This window comes from Pelodiscus sinensis, chromosome 11, assembly GCF_049634645.1.
Source record: "Pelodiscus sinensis isolate JC-2024 chromosome 11, ASM4963464v1, whole genome shotgun sequence".
Classification (NCBI taxonomy): domain Eukaryota; kingdom Metazoa; phylum Chordata; order Testudines; family Trionychidae; genus Pelodiscus; species Pelodiscus sinensis.
In genome coordinates this window covers 42,538,261-42,558,486 of record NC_134721.1, presented here as the reverse complement: position 1 = coordinate 42,558,486, position 20,226 = coordinate 42,538,261, and the positions used below count along the sequence as shown (strand labels likewise).

Below are 20,226 nucleotides of genomic sequence, written 5' to 3'. Positions count from 1 at the left end.
TGAGGGGCTGCCACTTCTGGCCTGCCCAGGCCTGGTGGGGTTGGAGCAACCCTCTGACCACAGTGGGCTGCTCCCGGGTACTGGTTTAACCATTACCCGATAGGCATCACCCATTAAAGGTTAACTGGTTACCCAGGCACATCCCTATCTGTTACACCCTCACGCTCCCAGTCCGTCATTGCACTTTGTTTCACTGCCAAAGGTTGCCACTTAGGAAGGTGAAAATAGGGCAAACTGCAAAAAGTCTGAAGAGTCACTTGGATGGAATCCCGAGTGTGGGTGTTTAGCTGAACCACATCTAAGTGCCTCAGGTCTGCAGTCACATGCCAGTGGGCTCGCACGACATTCCCAGCCCCTCTAATTCTGCTCCCAGCACTCAGGTGCAGAAATGGGGTTTGGAGGAGGGCAAAGGTGGAAGTTGCCCCACAGGCAGCGGCTGGAGCTCTGAGCCCTTTAAATCACTACTGGAGCGCTGCACCGTGTGCTCCATGCAGTTCTGAAGATGGGCACACCGTGCTCCAGGAGGCACGGAGGGGTGGTTGGAGGGGTGGTTGCTCCTAGCCCTACCCCTTCCACCCGAGGCCCTGTCCCTTCTGGGAGAAGAGCCAGGGCCCTCCCTTACCCAAGGGCTCGCGGAGGCTATCAGCTCCCCAGCCAGCACTTACAGCACCTCACCTTTCCTCGACAGACTGCAAAATGCTTCACAAAGGTGGGTAACAATCAGTCTCCTAACCCATTACTGATGTGGAAATGGGGGCACAGAGGTGAAGTGACATTTTGAATGTCACACTGCAGAGCAGTACAAAACAGAAACCGAGGGTAAAAGTCTGGCCCCACTGAAGTTAATTATGTGGAGGGGGGCAATCTATCACAGCGATAAACGCCTGTAGACTTCAAATAGAGCCAAAGTTTTACCCACGTCTCCTGAATTTCAATCCCCTATCCTCTGCACTTAATCTCTTCTGAGAATTAGCTTTCTACTGGTGTTTGAAACATCTGCTTTTAGTCAAAACCAAAAGAAAAATGGTGCAATGAATACTTACATACTGTGGATGCCGCTTCACTGCAGGCCCAACACCAACAACTTTTGCCAAGAAGTAATCCAGGCCCTCTGATTCTAATTTTAAGGGGACTCACACTGGTTCTGGAAGAAAGCTCCCAGTAGGGGACAGGTTTATGGGGCTGCCACCAGGACAAAAACCACTGGGACTTGCTGACTGAATGCATCCAAGGTTTCCTTCCCTGGCCACAACCCAGAAATATAACTTTCACTCAGTGGCAACTCTGGGACAAAAAACTTTTTGCTGAAAACCGAAAGGTTGCTAATAAGTGCTAATAAATCCACTGTCATCTAAAGACAAGTAAACACATTTTCCTGCTTGGATTTGGTTAAATTCTGAACAGAGGCTGAGGAAGGAAAAAAAACTTCTTCTATTATTCAAACCCAAATTTGCATTCCTGAAAAGGGCAACAAAGAACAAATGCTGTTTTGTGAATCTGGTTGAGCACACTCCTGGGAACAAGTCCTGGGCTATTTTATTTGAGTAGGCTCAGCAGCTGCTCCTATAGGCTGGTTCACCCCGTGCACTTCTCCCTAGTCCAAGCAGTGGAACCTATGGTTTTATTATTATACATTAGCCTCGACTCAGCTGCTGCCACCTTTTCCCTAACTGTGGCTCCCTCTTATCTAGCTGTTGGCATTTCCATTCCTCCTTACTGCAGGTCTTTACCTGACAGATCAGCCTTCCTTCTGGCACAAGGGAGTCCCCTATGCCGCTGGTATCATTGAAAAAGATTTATAGCAGAGAGAAACGGGCAGCCCTGGCTGGGTAAGGCCAGGCCAGCACATGCAGGCACGATGTAAGCTTCCCCAAGATTCTGTATAGTTTTAAAGTATGGATGTGTTGTGATGTCTTGTGCAAAATGAGACGAGACACGTGTGACATTCTATGCCTTGCAGGAGCTCCCTGTAAGCCCCATATGGGCCATATTCCTCATTTTGTGTTAGCTGCTAAAAGTCAGTTTCCTATTTAAATAGGTCTGTTGTTAGTACATATGAAGTTATGAGATTGGGTTGAATGGTTGTCAGTAAAACATGCTGCTAACTGGGGAATCAGACACATATTAGGACTCCAGAGACAACAAGGGGAGTAACCAATGCCTGGGTGGGGTGTCAAAACCACCATCTGCAGCCATTGTCCAGCACAGGGGAGCTACAATTCAGTGACTCACCTGACTGAGGACACACCAGAGGAATTGTTCAACCTTACCCGGGACTCAGCAATGCCCACCAGACATGCCTGGACTTGCATTATCCAAACACTTGGGACAGAGGGTATAAATGAGACCACGGGGGCTCCATGCTTGGCCTTTCTCCTGTCTGCATCTATGCTGCAATCAATGACATTGAGTCTATGTCTACACTACAGTAGAAACTTTACTTAAGTTACACACCTCCCAATGCATGCATAACGTGGCGGGAGTCAATGTACCTTAAGCTCAGTTACCCCAGGGCTTTTACTGTGGAGGATTCACAAGAAAAACTCTCCCATCAACTTCCCTTACTCTTCTAGTCTGGGCTACAATAACGAGGACAACAGGAGAGAGATCTGTGATCAGTTTGTCAGGCCTTCACTAGTCCTGCTAAACTGATTGCCGGTGGATCAGTCTCAGAGCATCATCTGGGCTGTAGTGTAGATGTAGTCTGAGAAGACTGAAGACTCCAACAGAGGAGATTCACACTTATAAAGTTGGCAGATGATACCAAGATGGGAGGGTTTGCAAGTGCTTTGGAAATAGGATTATAATGCAAATTAATCTAACAAACTGGAGAAATGGTTTGAAATAAATAGGAAGAAATTGAATAAGGACCAATGCAAAGAACTCCACTTAGAGGGAAATAAGCAATCAGTTGCACATATAGGAATATGAGATGACTATATAGGAAGGAGTACTGCAGAAAGGAATCTGGAGGTCATAGTGGACCACAAACTATATGTGAGTCAACAGAAAAAGCAAACATCATTATGGGGTGTATTAACAGGAGTGTTGTAGGCAAGACATGAGGAGTAATTCTTTTGCAACAAAAATTATGACAGGTCTAGAAAACATGACCTATGAGGGAAGACTGAAAGAACTGGATTTGTTTAGTCTGGAAAAGAGAAGACTGAGTGGGGACATGATAGCAGCTTTCAAATACCTCAAAGCTGCAAGGGGGAGGGAGGAAAATTATTCCCTCTAACCTCTGAGGATAGGACAAGAAGCAGTGGGCTTACACTGCAGCAAGGGAGGTTTAGGTTGGACATTAGAAAAAACTTCCTGTCAAGGTGGTTAAACACTGGAATAAATTGCCCAAGGAGGCTGTAGAATCTCCATCATTGGAGATTTTTAAGAGCAGGATAGACAAACACCTGTCAGGGATGGTCTACATCAGGGTGGGGAACCTTTTTAGGGTCAAGGGTCACTGACCACAGAAAAATCAAACGAGACGCACACAAGTGTGCAGAAAAATCAAACGAGCCGCACACAAGTGTGCAAAAAAGCACTTTTTGCGGAAAAGTGTCCGTGCCAATCTAGATGCGTTTTTGTGCAAGAAAGCCCCAATCGCCATCGGGGCTTTTTTGCGCAAAACAGTTTTTAGCTGTCTACACTGGCCCTCTTGCGCAAATGCATTTGCGCAAGAGGGCTTTTTCCCGAACGGAAGCAGCATAGTATTTGCGCAAGAACACTGATAATCTTACATTAGATCGTCAGTGTTCTTGCACAAATGCAAGCAGCCAGTGTAGACAGCTGGCAAGTTTTTCTTGTGGAAAAACTTGCCAGTCTAGACGCAGCCGCACTGTTTATCTTTACCAGTGAGTTTTCCTGAAGTGTTTGGTAAATTTGTTCAGTGGCTTACAAAGGTTGGTGAACAGCCATTCTCCATCTACAAAGTAGTAAACCAGTTAATAAATCTGCACTGCTTGACTTAAGCAGCGCAGGTTAGTATATTCCTGAGGTGCAGATCTGGTGGGGAACTGGCTGGTGCCTGTCTGCATGATTCATGAGTGGCCTGGGAGCATCCATGCAGTCTGGCTGGGTGTTGGGCTTCACATGCTGTTGTGCTGAGTGATACCAAAGACCAGAGGAGTTTGCTGCTTGTCACTAGCAAAGCACTGTCAGAGACAGCCTAGGCTGGAGAGTTAAAGGGGGCACAGAGGTCCCATGGTTCCAAGATGCACCCTGAGAATCCCATCACAAAATGGAATGGTTTTCACTACAAAAACCTCGTCTGCCCAGCCATCCGAGTCCAGAGCTGCACCGTAGCACTACCAAAGCATCTGCAGGCCCTTGCTATGTTAATCCTGGTTCCTGCCCCAGCTGTGCCAATGCACCTCAGTCCAGACCTGCTATTCTACCAGCTATAACTGTCCTGGGCCTTTCTTGAATAAAAGTGATCATCAGTGAAAGGTAACTTCAGAAGCAACACTCTCTATATCAGCAACAAACAAGAGACCCAAGATCCAAGCATTAAATTACCCCACGTTCACCCCCAAGGCATAGAAAGGAAAGGAAACTCTTTGGTCTAGCAATTACCACAGCCTCCTAAGCATCTGCAGCTTTCTGGCCATCCTTGTATTTCACCTTCTGGAACACATTTGTCCTGCTTGTTTGGGTCGTATCCGTAGGCAGCCTGGGAAGAGAGGGCCAGAGTCCTCTATGTTCTCGACTTCCCTGAGTTCCGAGATACCGTGATTCTGAAACATTCCTGGAGCGAGAGCACGTGGCCTCCTCTCCAAGTGAGGGGCACAAGGAACCCAAACAGTTTGCTCCTGGCACAGGATAACAAGCGTTTTTCTCGCAGCTGCCTGACAGGAACCAGCACCAGGGCAGGCAGGAGGCATGACCTGCAGCACAAAAACACATGGGGGAGGGCAGAGGAGAGATGGCTGATGCAAGGGAGCGGTGTGCCCCAGACCTTCATTGGGACCCAGGCCTCAATCCTGACTCTGTACAGAAATGGTTGTCTAAGTCTAGTATGTTCCTACCACAACCTCTCTGGGGCACAGTTGCCAGACCCTCTGCTAGAGGAAACCCGGAGCAGCGAGGAGCATTGGACAAATGTGTCTAAGGACATGCTGCAAGAACTGATGCCTAGGGTAAGGGCTCAGGTACTTATGTAGGGATCCAAGACCTGAATAGCAAGGGTTGTTACAGAGCAAGTAGCAGCGAATCAGCAGAGCTGATGGGGGAGGGAAAGAGAGCAAGGCCTGGACTAGTGGGGAGGAGGGGACTGAAGTGCACTAGCAGAGCATTGCGATGGGGGAAGATCCCAGAACTAGACCAGCAGGGAGCGATGGAGCTGCAGTGGCAAAGCTGTGTGGCGCTGTGTCCGTCCCAAACAGCACTGAGAGTGTCGCACTTTCACAAGCGCTAAAGTGACCCCCAAACTAGCAGCAACCACCCGCCGCTCACTGGAGTCATTGGCAACCACTAATGAGGGCAGGGTTTTGTGATGGTGGGGAGATTGCTCCGGTGCAGCCCTTTCCAGGCAGGCCTGGGGCTGCAAGTGAGCCTGGCCAACATTCCTCCTCTTGGGAAGCCACTAACTGCCCCTCAGGCCTGCTTGAGTCAATAGCTAAAGGGGCAGTTGCCCTGGGACCCGGAGACTGAAAAGAGCCTGGGACACCCAGCCACTGCAGTGGTACTTGGAGCCAGGGGCCCTTTACATCGTCGCCAGAAGCCTGAGCCACATGTTCCACTAAGGAAGGGCAAGCGGGAGGCAGCATGACGGCCCCCCAGGGCCACCTCATGAAGCCTTCATATATGAAGTCAGACTGCCCGGCCTCTTAAAGGGCCATGGCACACGATGGGACGGGATGGCCTTTGGGCCCCCTCGCCTGTAAGAGGAAACCGCCCTACTGTAATTGTCCTCTGCCTTTCTTCCCTGCATGCGAACCAGCTGCCTTCTCCTTGCTCCCAGCCACCACCAAAGCAGCAGCAACTCTGAGCTCCCTTTACCCAGGAATGGTCACGCTTTACCCAGGAACGGTCACGCCCTTGGTGTGGGAGGTTGCACATTTCACGTGTGTCATGTGCCTGAAACGAAAATGTTAAATGCCCTGCACACGCCTCTGCAGAGCAGAGCCATCCCGTTCAGGGGTGGGCAGGAATCCCTCAGCTGCAGCAGTAGCAGCCCCTCTCTCCCTGATGATTTCCACCTGTCCTGCTCCTGTCTGGGATATTAGGTTTAGGCTACGAGCAGCCATGGGAGGGGTGGTAAATACCCAGGCAAAAGCCAGAATTCACTAGTGCAAGGCCTGACGAGAGCAGGAGCTCACACTGTGGGATCAGAAGCCCTTGAGTTCCAGTCTTGAATGAGGGATTAGAGGCTGTTTTCCCGCTAAGGATGAGTGCCCTTTTAAAGCACCTGCCCATGTCCCATCTCTTATCCCCAGCTCACAGCAAGAAACAGGCTTTCCAGCCAGAGAGAGAAAAGAAGCCACTCTAGATAAGCAGAGGGAGTGTGGAAAGGAGGATGTCAGTGAGGTTGGCTAGAGCAAGTCCTCAGACGTGTTCAAAAACAATAGCATGGTAGTTACTTCAGACTGCTGGGGGCCAAATGCAGATATGAAGTAGAAGTTGCAGCCAAATACACTTGTTCTGGATTTGGTCCTGGAACATCTACGGCACCATGCAAACATCACTAATTAATCGCAGCTCAAATGACAGCTGGGAATGTTGCAATGTCTGCAAGCCTCTCTAGACACCAGGGGAGGCAACAGCGCCAGCAGCCTTGTGGACGGCCCTCAGACAAACCTTAACAGGCACTGAGAATGGACAGTGGAGATGCCAGGCTTCTGCTGGGGTATCACTATTTACTACTTCTACGACAGCCGAGCCTGGAGTCTGATGATCCCCAACACGGGGCCCTAGTGTATTAGGCAGGATGCAAGCAAACCAATGCACAGAGACAGTCTGTGCTCCAGAGAGCTCACAACAGAGCTTTGAGCCAAGCAACAGAGCTTTGAGCCAAGACACAAGTGGTGCAGAAGCTGGCAAAGGAGGTGTAACAAAGTAATCTAAGGAGAGGTGCATTTGCATGAGGCTTAGCAATCATAGCAGTCTGCCAGAAGGAGACTGCTCAAGAAACCACATCACTGAGGACAAGGGGGTCCCTGGGGAGAAAAGGTTACCCACAGAGCCCCATGCTGCCTGACAGGAGCCATGCTGACAATGCAATATTTACAGAAACTGAAACACCTGCGTCAAACAGTGCTCTGTGTCTTTGCTGATCCCATGGAAATGGTAGATACCACCCCGCCACAATGCTGCCCTGTGCCGCCCCAGGGCTCTCTCCCTGTATAAAACCTGGGCCAAGCTGCCGGTCTAACAGGCCGAGAGGACTGGTTTCCTCCTTTGCACACCCTTTGCCAGCTGGTGTTAAAAGGAGGGAGGGGTGCTTAGCTCCGATCAGCAGTCTGTGGGACCCAGAGCCCTTCCCCCATCATTGCTGGGAAGCAGAGAAGGAATACATTTAGAGTTGCCCATTTTGGTTGGCAGTATTTCTGGGATTTTCATCACCTGACAATCTTTAATTAATGATTAATCATTAATTCCTGCAGACTCCAGGCCAACCCTAAATATCAAGCCCCTAACTCATTGTATCAGCCAACATTTCTTTCCAAACCCCTAATGTACCATTTCAGCCAGCGTTTCCTTCCAACCCCCTAACATGCTGGACCAGCCACTGTTTCCTACAGCGGTTTGGCCTCTCCTTTTACTGACCATGTCCCTAGCTCTAACCACCTGTTCCTTTCCCCTTCAACACGTGACAAAACGTGCTCCCTTTTCTGCCTGTCTGGCATTTGGCAGTGGCTCTCACAGCAATCCATGCAGTAAATGGCATTCTTAGGGTTAATTCTGAGAGCAAGGGATGTGGTGAGGCTAGCTATTCAACACGTCACCGATGCTCCCAGTTTCCCTAAAAAAAGGGGGAGTAAGACAGGGGTTCTCCTGCTCCCACAGCACTATCATCATCCCAGAGTAGTACGTCCCAGGTGACAAATGGCAAGGAGTACCCAGATGCACTGGTCTAACAAAGAGCCCGAAGGCTGATCCAGTAGGCAGGCCATTGGACTGGCCATGCTCTTGGGAGACTTTGGGCAAGTCACTTCCCTTTGCAGTCCCATTGCGCTTTTGGCTTCTCTCATTTGTCTTTAGGTCAGGGATCACCTCTCGTTACATGTGCCTAGTGCAATGGAACCTTGCCCTCAACTGGAACCTTCAGGCACTAACCCACATCACTGACAATGTGGCGAGGGGGAGGCCAGGGGCCAGCGGTTGGGAGGGGTAAGGCGCCAGAGCCCTCGGGGGATTAGTGGGAGGGGCCTGATGCTGGCAGCAAGGGTCAGGCCCAACCCCACACACATTGGCAGAGGAGAAGAGGGGCAACGTGGCTTCACTCCCTGAGCTGTGTCACTGGTGGGAGGGGTTGGAGCACCCCTGCACTCACCGGCAGGAAGCAGAATGATGCGCCAGAGCCTGGGGAACAGAGTGAACTAGGGTTACATCACGCCATTTCCTGCTGCTGCTGCTGGTGAGTGCAGGGGGACCTGACCTGTGCTGCTGCTGCCAGCCCCCTCTCTCTCCAACTAGTCCCATGGGCCACATCTCTCAGAGGAGGGGGCTTGAGGGAAAAGGCAGGGTGGGGCAGGAGTGGGAAGAGGCAGGGCAGGGGCAGGGCTGTAGCACTGTCCCAGCCATCCCCTGGTTAATGCGGGGAATCATGGGGGTGGGAGAGTCATATGACTAGTGCCCCCCTCCCCATGTCCTTCTTTACCAGTCTCCCCTGATCCACATCATAAGGCATCAAACCTTCAGGGCCGTATTTACCCACTGTAAGGTGCATACGAATGCCTGCATATTGCTGTACATTTATTTGCTTATGCCAGACATCATGTCCTGCATGTAAGTCAAGTGGCAGATGTTCTAATTGACTGTGGGGCAGCGCCAAACCTGATTCTGGCTATTTATCAGCCTCACCAGTGAGGGAGACCATGGAACTGAAAGTCAGCTGATGCCTTTGTTGGTTATGGTGTGTGGAGCAGAAGAGACTGTAGCTCACTGTCCTATTACATGGCTGCATGGGCAGGGGTAACCAAAGTAAGGCAGGGCTTGTGTAGGTAAGCAGGGAGATGGGGTCAGAAGGTACCAGTCAACATTGTTACTTGTCTGGTTATAACCACACATGGCTGCTAGAGAGACCACACTGCATACCAGCACTCCTCTCCACGGTTATTTATACTGAGATATTACAAAAACCAGTTATGTACTGTAAAAACACCACTGTTTTGCGAACAGGATGTAGGCTCAGCTTTCTCAGCACTCAGCAGCAGGCTGGCTTATGTCTGCATGTTGTACTCTCATGCGCTTACAGAAAGATAATTGTTTGAGAAACGCAGGTGGTAACAAGACAACTGGCTCCCACATCCTTTGGTTTTACATTGGCATACAAAACATTTCTGGGAAGCCACACAGCAATCACCATGGTCCATTCATAACCCCACCTCTCCAGCAGGGTGCACTTGGGGAAGCACAGGAAATGTTTTTATTTCATGAGGGTTAGATTATGCCCTGCCTTGTATAGACATGCAGTAAGGGAAAGTAGTTAACAGGTAGAGGCATGGCCCTTTTGCTCTGTCTATAAAAGTTTCTTACATGCCCTTAGGTATCATAGTAGCCTATCGCTTTCCAATTTTTCATGTATTTTCCCTAACAACATCCCTGTATGGCAGGGCAGAGCCATTATACCCACAGTACAACTGGGGCAACTGAGGCACAGAAAGTCTAAGGGTATGTCTACACTACCCCGCTAGTTCGAACTAGCAGGGTAATGTAGTCATACCGCACTTGCAAATGAAGCCCGGGATTTGAATTTCCCGGGCTTCATTTGCATAAGCGGGGAGCCACCATTTTAAAAACCCCGCTGGTTCGAACCCCGTGCAGCGCGGCTACACGGGGCTCAAACTAGGTAGTTTGAACTAGGCTTCCTACATCGTTCCGAGGTGCACCGGTAGTTCGGAATAGGAAGCCTAGTTCGAACTACCTAGTTCGAGCCCCGTGTAGCCGCGCTGCACGGGGTTCGAACCAGCGGGGTTTTAAAAATGGCAGCTCCCCGCTTATGCAAATGAAGCCCGGGAAATTCAAATCCCGGGCTTCATTTGCAAGTGCGGTATGCCTACATTACCCTCCTAGTTCGAACTAGGAGGGTAGTGTAGACATACCCTAAGTGACTTGCCCAAGGTCACACCCGGAGCCTCTGGAGTAGCAAGAAACTGAATCTAGGTTCACTGAGTGCCAGACGAGTGCAATAACCATCATCCCTCTCCCCTTGATCTCCGTCAACCCTAGGGCAGGCAGGCGGGCGATTTAAACTTCACAAAGGAAACAAAGAAAAGGCCAATGGCCAGGTCTTGCTTCTGTGCCATCTGGAGGGGATGGGGAATGCAAGCTGCACCCTCTTCCTGGGTGTGGCACGGCCCACTAAGGCTCAAAACCCTCACATCGGGGAGCTGCTGCCAGTGGTTAATGACTTAAAGCCACAATCTGTTCTCCAGCATAGTCCCTGTCTGAGCACTGAAACACAGCACAACAACCTGCTTAGAAAAAGGCTGGACTTTTAAAGAAAGCAGACACCTGAATGAAACTGCAAACTAGGCATTTCAATGAGCTAGGGGCCCTGTCACATTACAAACACGGATGTTTAGCACTCTTTAACCAGACCTCCTCTGATCTGACCCTCACCTGATTGGCACAGCATGTGTTTTGGTTCCCATTTTTTCTGGCACACAGTATTTTTGTAAGCCTACGGCAATATGGACAATAATGTAGAAAGTCAAAAGCTAATAGGATGGCATGGAAAAAAATTAACGAATTAAAAATTCAGCAACTGGATTATGCGACTCTGTGCCTTTCTGAATGCAGCTCTGCTGATCACAGCTGGTCAATGATACACAGAGGCTGCCAAAGATAGACATGTTTAAATAGACAGGGTGGCTGATATCAATGTTTTTAACTCTGCGGGTCCAAATAACTTGCAGCCAAGAGTTCTAGAAGAGCTGGCTGAAGAGCTCACTGGACTGTTAATGCAGATTTTTAATAAGTCTTGGAGCACTGGAAAAGTTCCAGAAGAAGGGAAGAAATCCGAAGTTGTACCTATTTTTGAAAAGGGCAAGCAAGATGACTCAGGTAATTATAGGCTGGTCAGCCTGACATGGATTGCAGGCAGGATAATGGAGCAGCTGACGGAGGACTCAATTAATAGAACTAAGAACTAAAAGAAGGAGAAAGTAATTAATGCAAATCAGCATGGGTTTATGGAAAATACATCTTATCAAACTTGCTATCTCTATCTGATGATATAACAAGCTTGGCTGATAAAGGTAAGAGTATTCACTCAACAGACTTGGACTTCTGTGAGGTGTTTGACTTGGTACCATACAATGTTTTGATTAAAAAACTAGACTGATATAAAATTAATGTGCTACACATTAAATGGGTTAAAAGTGACTGATCTCAAAATATGAATGCAAATAGGGAATTGACCATCAAGTGGCTATATTTCAAGCGCAATTCCACTGGGATTGGTTCTTGACCCTGTGCAATTTAACATAACAGTCACCAATAATAAAGTTTGCAGTCGACACAAAAATTGGGGAAGTGGTAAATAATGACTAGGACAATTCACTGATGCTGAGCCACCTGGATTGCTTGGTATACATCTAGTAACAAAGACTGTGGGCCATACTTACTTGCCGGGGGACCCTATCTGGACCTCTGAAAAAGATCTGGGAGTTATGGTAAATGATCACCTGAACATGAACTCCCAGTGTGCCACACAAATGGGGAAACTCAAGGAAGTGTGGAGAGGTTTTGTGTGTGCTGCTGCCGGAATACTGTGTCTGGTTCTGGTGCTGACAAATCATAAAGGCTGCTGATAAATGGGAGAGCATTCACAGGAGTACCATGAGAATGGCTAAAGAATTAGAAACATGCTTAACCTGCTTTACAGTGATAGACTCAAGATGCTCGATCTATTTGGCTTGACAAAGAGAAGGTTAGGCAATGACCGGATTGTAGTCTAAGTTCCTACAAGGAGAATGAGTATTTGACACTGGGCTCTTCAGCCTAGCAAAGAAATGTCTAGCATGAGCTAACAGCTAGTCAAATTCAGATTGGAAATAAAGTGTATGTTTTTAACTATGGGAGCAATAAGCCATTGGAACAACCTATCAAGAGTGGTGAAACCTCCATCACTGACAATGTTTGAAACAGACAGGACATTTTTCTAAGGGATCAGCTTGAGGGTATATTTTGGAGATGTTCTCTGGCCTGTGCTATGCAGGTGGTCAGACTAGATCAGGCATGTCCAAAGTCCGGCCCGCGGGCCAATTGCGGCCCGTGTTGCGGTTTAATACGGCCCCACAGGTAATTTGGCAATATCTATCTTTTATGGCCCCCAACGAATCCAAATGTATTGAGATGAATACATTGTAAAATCTCAGTTAATGTCAGTTGGTCTAAATCAGTTATAAATATATTTGGACACAACATATATACTTGGTGTTATGTTCCTGTTCATATTTTTTGAACTTAAAAGTTGACAGACAATCTTTATTACCAATAATATGTAATGTACTTTACAATGTTCCTGACATATATTTCAGCTTCCTGGATTTTTTTTTCATCTGGCCTTCAGATATGAAAGGCAGAGTGATTTAATACCTGTTTAGATTTGTCATCCATGTGACGAAATGAAAAGTATGCTGTTTGCAATAAACGTTGCATAAAATAGTTAATTTGCATTTAATTTTAATGGTTCAAAGAATGTCAGGCAAAATGGTCGGCCCTCACGCATGTTCACTTCATCAAATCTGGCCCTCTTTGAAAAAAGTTTGGACACCCCTGGACTAAATGATCACAAGTGCCCCTTCTGGCCTTGGAATTGTGGGGTACTCAGGGCCCAGCTGCAGCCAGTGGAGGAAAAGAAGCAACCTGTAAAGCACTCTCTCATCATTAGCAGGTGCAGATGAAAGACACATTTCTGGCAAAGGGCAAACCTGAAAGAAGTTCAAGAAGCAGATTCTCTGCTGTAGCCAAAATGTGCTTGGTATAGTTAGCGATCCAGGAGTGAGGCATGAAGCAGCTGGTTATTGCTCCGTGAGTCCCTAGCCACGGCACATGGTAGTGCCTTGGAGGTAACCCTAGCCACCTGGCATGTCTCAGAAGGAAAGCCTGCCAGCTGGGGACAGCTAGTGCACAGCATGTCCTGGCTGTGTTCTTAACACCAGCCCTAAGACCTCCAGAAATTCCTCCCAGTGGGGGAGTTGCAGGCAGTTTCAACGCTAAGGAACTGGAACGTAAGAACGGCCGCACTGCATCACACCAGAGGCCCATCTAGCCCCGTGTCTTGTTTGCCGACAGAGGCCAATGCCAGGAGCTCCAGAGGGAATGAACAGAACAGGCAATCATCAGGACTGTACCTCTGGCCCACCTCAGATCGGAGAAGTATCTGACAGTCCAGATGCCCATCCAAAGAGTGTCCAAACCCTCTGAAACATACTGGGCTGGCAGCCCAGCCAGAGAAGACTTTGAGATTTCAAACACTCCCTGGTTTGGCCATGCAAGGACAGTTTATCTCACTGTATTTCAGTTTTCCTGCCTCTGGACCCAGCCTGGAGCGCAGCTGGGCACAGAAAAGGCCTTTTAAACAAAATTAAACACAACTTTTCAAACTTCAAAAAGAAAGCAGAGAGATTTGGGTTGGTTCTTACTCTTTCTTCAAATATTTTATCCCTAAGATAAAGATTTTGTGACAGCTATTTTTAGTAAAAGTCACAGTCACGTCATGGGCAGTAAACAAAAGTTCACCCAAGTCCGTGACTTGTCCCTGACTTTTACTAAAACTGTGACAAAATAGGGAGGGAGGGAGGGAGGGGAGTCCAGAATCCACTGCTGCTGGGGCTTCTAGGTGCACCTTGCTGCCTATAGTTGCTGAGAGTGCCAGAGTCCACCCTGACGCCCCCAGCGGCTCAGACCTGTGAGGCCTGATAGCTCCAGCACCCAGGGCTGAAGTAGAAAATGTTATGGAAATCCCTGAAAACCGGATTCCATGACAAAATCTTAGCCTTACTCAACCCTTGTAATCAACTCCAGCTGTATTACCAAAGGCACCTTTGATAGGCCCATCATCACCATAGGAAGTAGGCATCTCCTACAGCAGTAGTTCTCAAAAGTGTGTCCTCAGTTGCAGGTAGACGCAGGCTTGGGGCTCACTCCTATCTCCCACCAGTGCTGGCAAGAAGTGGGGTGGAGAACTTACCAGCTGGATCTAGCTTGCCAGGGAAGGAAGCGGCTTCCTGCACTGCTACTCCGCCTCCCCACAGCTGGAAGCTGCTCTCCTGGAGGCTTTCCCCACAGCTCCCATTGGCTGGAATCACAGCCAATGGGAGCAGCATGAGGCACAAAGCCAGGTAAGCAGCCCCCACCCTCTTCATGCTCAGACCCTGCACCTCATCACACTCATCTTCCCACTGAACCCTCCCTCTCCCCCGCCTGCACTTTCTACCCTCAGCCCGCTCCTGCACCCATTTTGTCATCTTGGGTGTTTGGCTGGTGATCCATAGAAAGGTCTGCGTTGAGTAGGGTGGGTCACGGGCCAAAAAGTTTGAGAACCTCTGTCCTTCGATACGTCTGCAGAGCACGGGCTTGCTTTACACAAGCCTGCTGCAGATCTCCAGTCAGGTCTGACGAGAGATCTGGCCATGCAGATGCCAGAGTGAGGCACATATGTGCCTCAGTTGCTCATGTGTAAGACACAGATGACAGCACTTTTCCTCACTCACAGGACTGTCAGGTGCTCAAATTGCCCTCATCATGATAGTATCTGGATTACAATTCAGTAAACAAAGACAGCGCCTGTATTTTGTAATACTGGCTTTTCAGAAAACAGGGAGACTCTGAAACAAATAACAATCCTATAGCAACGCTTGCCAGTGTTGGGTGGATGTACTCCTGGAGATTGCATCACATGACAAACTTTAATTAAATATTAATCTTTAATTCCTGGAGACTCCAGGACAATCCGGGAGGGTTGGAAACCCCTCAGCAACCAGAACCGTTCTGGCTCTTCATGGTAACTTCCTGCATGGGTCAAAAACAATACAGCTGTGCTTGAGACTATAGTGACACCTACAGGACAACATGGTTTGTAACCTCTTTTCGAGGAAATGATCCCAGCAGAGACATCAACAGCCCCTAAAAAGCACAACCACCAACCTCCACAAAACAAACAAACAAACAAACAAGCCTCTGCAAATTTTGGGTCAGAAAAATAAGCCGCTTCCTTGATAACACTCCAAGGAATTACTGCTTGTGCCACGTAACACAGAACGAGCCCCACAAAGTTATTTGATTAGGTAAAAGGGTAGGCAGAAATGTTTGCCTACTTGTAGCTTCATTAAGCAACTTCAAACTCCTCTGAGAGCTAATGTCAAACCCTACAGTTGACATGTTTGCGTGGGATGGGGTGGAGAGCTGCCCAGCCCTCTGGGAAAGCAGAAATGGGGGAATGTCAGTAGCTCCGTCAGAGCTGCCACAACTAGTATGTTCTGAAAAGCTTATGCACCAAAAAGAGTTTGCCCAAAGGCAGAGATCAGGTGCTGTGGAACATGCCAGGCAAACAGGTTACTGGAGCTGGGAAGGGCTGGCAAGTGAACTGAGCCTCCTGGGAGAGGGAAAAGGTTAGTAGTGTCACATGATCTTCTGTACCAGGGAACTGCAGGGCAGCACGAAGGCTGTGACGTAATCAGATTTCTAAGAGAGGCGAATGTTGGGAGACAGCAGCTGCCCTGTAGGACTGGACCATGACCCTACTTAGTACAGTATCCTGCTCTCTGCTAAGGCCAATAATCAGTGATTCAGAGGAAAAGGATGCTGCTCCTTGCCATGTACCCGAACAGGGGAAGTTTGTTCTGGACTGAAGGCATTTAAGACTCTTCTAATCACTAAATTACCCAGCCATTACATCATGCTTTCAAAAATCCCGCTGGAGTGAACTGCAGGCTCTCTATGCTCCACAGATCAGTACCATTTCCTGGCCACACCCGTTGCAGAGTCTAGTTTAAACTCTGCCTCAAAAGACAGTTCCAGCTCTCAGTGGAGGTGGCACAAGTTGGTTTTTGTTGTGTTTTGCTTTTGTTTTTTTTACAAAGCCCTGTCTGAGCAGTTTGGTCTCTCCCTTGCTGGCCTGCAAAACTGCTAGGAATCTTCTCAGCTAGAATGGGGTTGAACCAATGCCAACCATCATTGCCCAAGCCAAAAACCAGGGGCAGCATCACTAGATGGGGGGAGCCTGGGACATGGCTGTGCAATGGGCAACAGTGGGAGCAAAGTAAAGATTAGGCTGTGAGTGATGGTGGAGTGGGCTCTGGGTGTTGCACATCGGTCAGGGCTCAGGTGCACTTGCAAATCTGCACCAGGCTCCAGAGGGGAAATGAGATTGAAGAAGCAGGCAAGGGTGAAGGGGCGGGACTGTGGAACCAGTGCAGTGTGAAGGAGGGTTAGTGTGCACTGCTGTTTAGTCAAGACCTTGGAATTTGGTGGCACTTTCCCATGCGTATTTGCTGAGGCATGTTGGGGGCAGCACAGAGGCAGCCTCCGAGTGTTTGGCCAGGCACTCACAGCCCAGCCTCGCAGGATCCTTCAGCAGCGCATCCTCTTGAGACTGCAGAGGTCACCAGATGAGTATTTCTATCCCACAGGTGTACAGTCCATTCTGATTGCCTCTCTCAGCTTTCCTCTGAGATCAGCTCAGGCTCCTTGGCTTGGCTATTCCTTTTCCGGCCAGGAAAGGAGCTTCCGACTATGAAACCAGAAAGCAACTTGTCTTTAAGTCTTTCTATCGTTTATAGAGACTGCTCTGGCTCTCCAGTAAATTCTCCCCATGCTCTTCCAGGTCTCTCTACTGCCTGAGTCATTTCCCCTGATAAAACCGAACAAGGAAATAGGCCTTCGCTATTCCAGCTGTACTGTTTGTGGAGCCAGGAGACCTGGCTGCTCTTCCAGGCTAAGCCATTGACCTGCTGGGTGATCTCAGGCAAATCACATCTCCCCGTAACACTGGAGCTAGGTGGTATCTGATGGGGCATGTGGACCACGGGGTTTGATGTAAAAGTGCTATTTTACTCTTTACCCAGCAATCTGTGTGTGTGCTGGTTTGAACTGAGGCTCATTTTAGCGATGGAACATGCCGCGCTGGTTTTACCCGTAGCATTCACAATGTGTGAGGTGTTGTGTACACAGCCAGCGCCAACTGGATATCAGAAGCTTTTCTTCCAGGCCTATAGAACTGGGGACCAATGGTACCAGGATGCTGGGAACAAACCAAGGATGCCGGAAAGAGCTACTTTTTCTAAACACAGTTCTCAAGTCTTCAGATACAAGACGTTCCCCTTCCTGTCTAACACAAGAGTTGCCAAAGAAAGGAGTCAATTGCCACTAAATTCAGGTTTAAGCTCATCCCACACCCTACTCACAAAGTGTTCCCTTATGGATCCCGTTGTCTGAGCTGCAGAGCGCTGCTCATTTGGAATAATGGCTGCACATGTGCCAGTGTGTTACGAAACGGTCACTCAGCAAGGCAAGACCGTGCATGCTGGCTTGTTGTTGGAGGGCTGCACTCGCTGCTTTGTCATGGGATGATCACTTGGGAGCCCCAGGGGCTGCTGGGATGGAAATGACTCTGGAGCATTAGTTCTGGACTCTCTGATCCCAGCAGCCAAAAGAATTCGTAGGCTTTGAAAGTGGAGATTAAATTTTAAAAAAAGGAAAAGAAACAAACCTACCAACCAGCCTTGAGTTCCTTTTCCAAGGCAAGGCCTAGGCTGTTCATTACGAGCTAAAAGTGCCATCCGCTGCTTGGAGAAGTTGTATTTTTATCATATGCATTTGCAGCTCCAACAAAATGAGATGCTGGCAATTGTGATTCCCTCCATGGTAGGTTCCCATATCTGTTTCTTGCTCACACTGATGAGCCAATAATCTCTGCTCGACCATTTGTGGAAACCAACATCTCTGCAAACTCAGGCCCCAACCCCCTTTCTGGTGGTCTCCAGGTGAAATCCTCTACCAGCAATGGATGCCCCAGTGACCATCGGCAGAGCTCAGGGGCTGAGAAATGCAGTGGAAGGCCAGGTTCCTGTTACCATGCAGAGTTCCAGCAGATGACTCAGCAAGAAACTCAAGGGAGATGCACGCTGGGACAAGCAAAGTCCTTCTTGTTGCTGCTGTCACCTGCTTTATGTTTCTGGATGTGTAGGAACCTTGGCCTGTTGGAGACAAGAATGAACAGGGCATTACGTTTTGCCAGAGAGTAGGAATCCACACCCACCACATAAAGCCACAATTTATTAACCATGGAGGATAATCCCATTAGATCATGTCAATATTAAGGAGCATTGGGAACACTTGGCAGTTTGAGGAATTTGAAGGGTGCAGGTGTTTAGGGAGGGAATGCGCTAACCTGGTGACGCTGTACCCAGGGCTGGATTTCACTGCACAAAGTTAGAGGGACCAGTCGGAGGAAGAGAGAAGGGGGGTTACTCACCTCTGCAGTAACTGACATTCTTCAAGGTGAGTGTTCCTGTGGGTGCTCCACCCCTGCCAAGATGCGTCCCAGAGCCTTTGATCAGAGATTTTACAGCAGTGCTCCCCCCGCCACCCAGAGATGCGCATGCACAGTGTCTGCCCCACAAGCGCTCATTGGTTGAGTAGTGCCTAAGCTCGGGGCTCCTCAGTTCCTTCTCGACAATGGAGTAAGATACAGTTCCAAAGCAGAGGGGGTGAGGGTGGATTGTGGAGCACCCATAGGGACACTCATCTCGAAGAACACCAGTTACTGCTCAGATAAGCAACCTCCTCGTCTCCTCTGAGAGATGTCCCCTGTGGGTGCTCCACTCAGGTGACTGTGAAGCAGTACAGAATGCTTGGGACTTCAAGGAGGCAAAAAGGCTGCGGACACGATCGCTCTGGCCATTCTAGTGTCCACTGCTGGGCCTTATAAAAGTGTGTAACGTTTAACAAGTGTGAGGGATGATGCCCATGTGGCTGCCATGTAAATGTCAGATATGGGTGCATAGCCTCGGAAGGCAGAGGAAGTGGAAACAGCACATGTGCAGTGTGCCCTGATGACTCATAAGGACTTGTTTCTACTGGTAGCATAATCGTATGCAGTTGACCACTCATTTCGATGGGCCAATTTGCTGATGCTGGGGGCGGGACGTTGCTGGGCTCTAGGCCTCCAGCGCTGAGCACATGTATCGTACCAACAACTGTTGCCGATGTGTGTAATATCGTGGGCGCTGAGACAGCTGATACCTTTATTGCCTCTTTTTTGTATGAAGTGTCTGGGTGACCAATGACCTGAGTGTGGCATGGGAATCCTTCGAGTGCAGCACCTCGGTGGTGCTTGCTGCAAAGATTTTATCTCCTTCAAATGGCAGGGCTTCAACTGCGGTTTGGCTCTCTTCTGGGAAGGGAGAGGAAGAGAACCATGAAATATAGCACATAACAAGGGCTCTGGACCTAGCTGATGTGTCCACTATGTCGAATGCAGCTTGAAGAGATCAGCTGGCCTTCAGAATTCAGAGCCTGGTACTGTTGGTCTCTCTTCATCTGGAATGTGTTCAACAAAGGAATTTAATTTCATATAGTTTTTGTGATCGTATTTCGCCAGGAGCACCGCATAGTTTGCCACTCTGAATTGTAGCGCGGATGAAGAATATAACTTTGCGGCCAAAGGAGTCCATGCGGTTTTTGTCCTTGTCCGGATGGGACAGACTGAAACTGTTGCTGCTTATATGTTCTGGTTGGCTGCCTCGACTACTAGAGAATTGGCTGCTGGGTGTTTGAAAAGGAACTCAGTACCCTTTGCAGGAATGGCGTATTTTCAAGTCCATCTTCTTGCCGGTAGGTGTGCTTTGGCTAGTTGCAGGATGGCTGCATGCATAAGCAGCACTAGTGACTGAAGAATATCAGTGAGCTTATGCTGAGTTTTGGAGACTTCCTTCAGCATGATGCTGAGCTCATCCACCACTCTTTTAAAAAGACCTTGAAAAGGTTTAGTTTTATCCGCGGATGCAGGTGTTTGAGGCAAGGTGTCTTCTTGTGATAATGCAGCTAGTTGGT

At 48.7% G+C, this 20,226-nt stretch overlaps 1 protein-coding gene across 8 annotated transcripts in view; it reads right to left on the bottom strand.

Moving 5' to 3' along the window:
- Positions 1–20,226, bottom strand: part of HEMK1 (HemK methyltransferase 1, mitochondrial release factors N(5)-glutamine) — a 131,651-nt gene that overhangs the window by 73,628 nt on the left and 37,797 nt on the right. For 3 of the 8 annotated variants that reach the window (XM_075939445.1, XM_075939446.1, XM_006127627.4), the window contains exon 11: positions 10,251–18,368. The exons of 2 other annotated variants lie outside the window; for them this stretch is intronic. In XM_075939445.1, the coding sequence (XP_075795560.1) occupies positions 18,281–18,368 (88 nt within the window). In that variant the 3' untranslated portion in view covers positions 10,251–18,280. Of the gene's footprint in view, positions 1–10,243; positions 18,369–20,226 lie in introns of those variants that run through there. 3 more of the 8 variants (XM_025187005.2, XM_025187007.2, XR_003090219.2) reach the window with 3 other exon arrangements.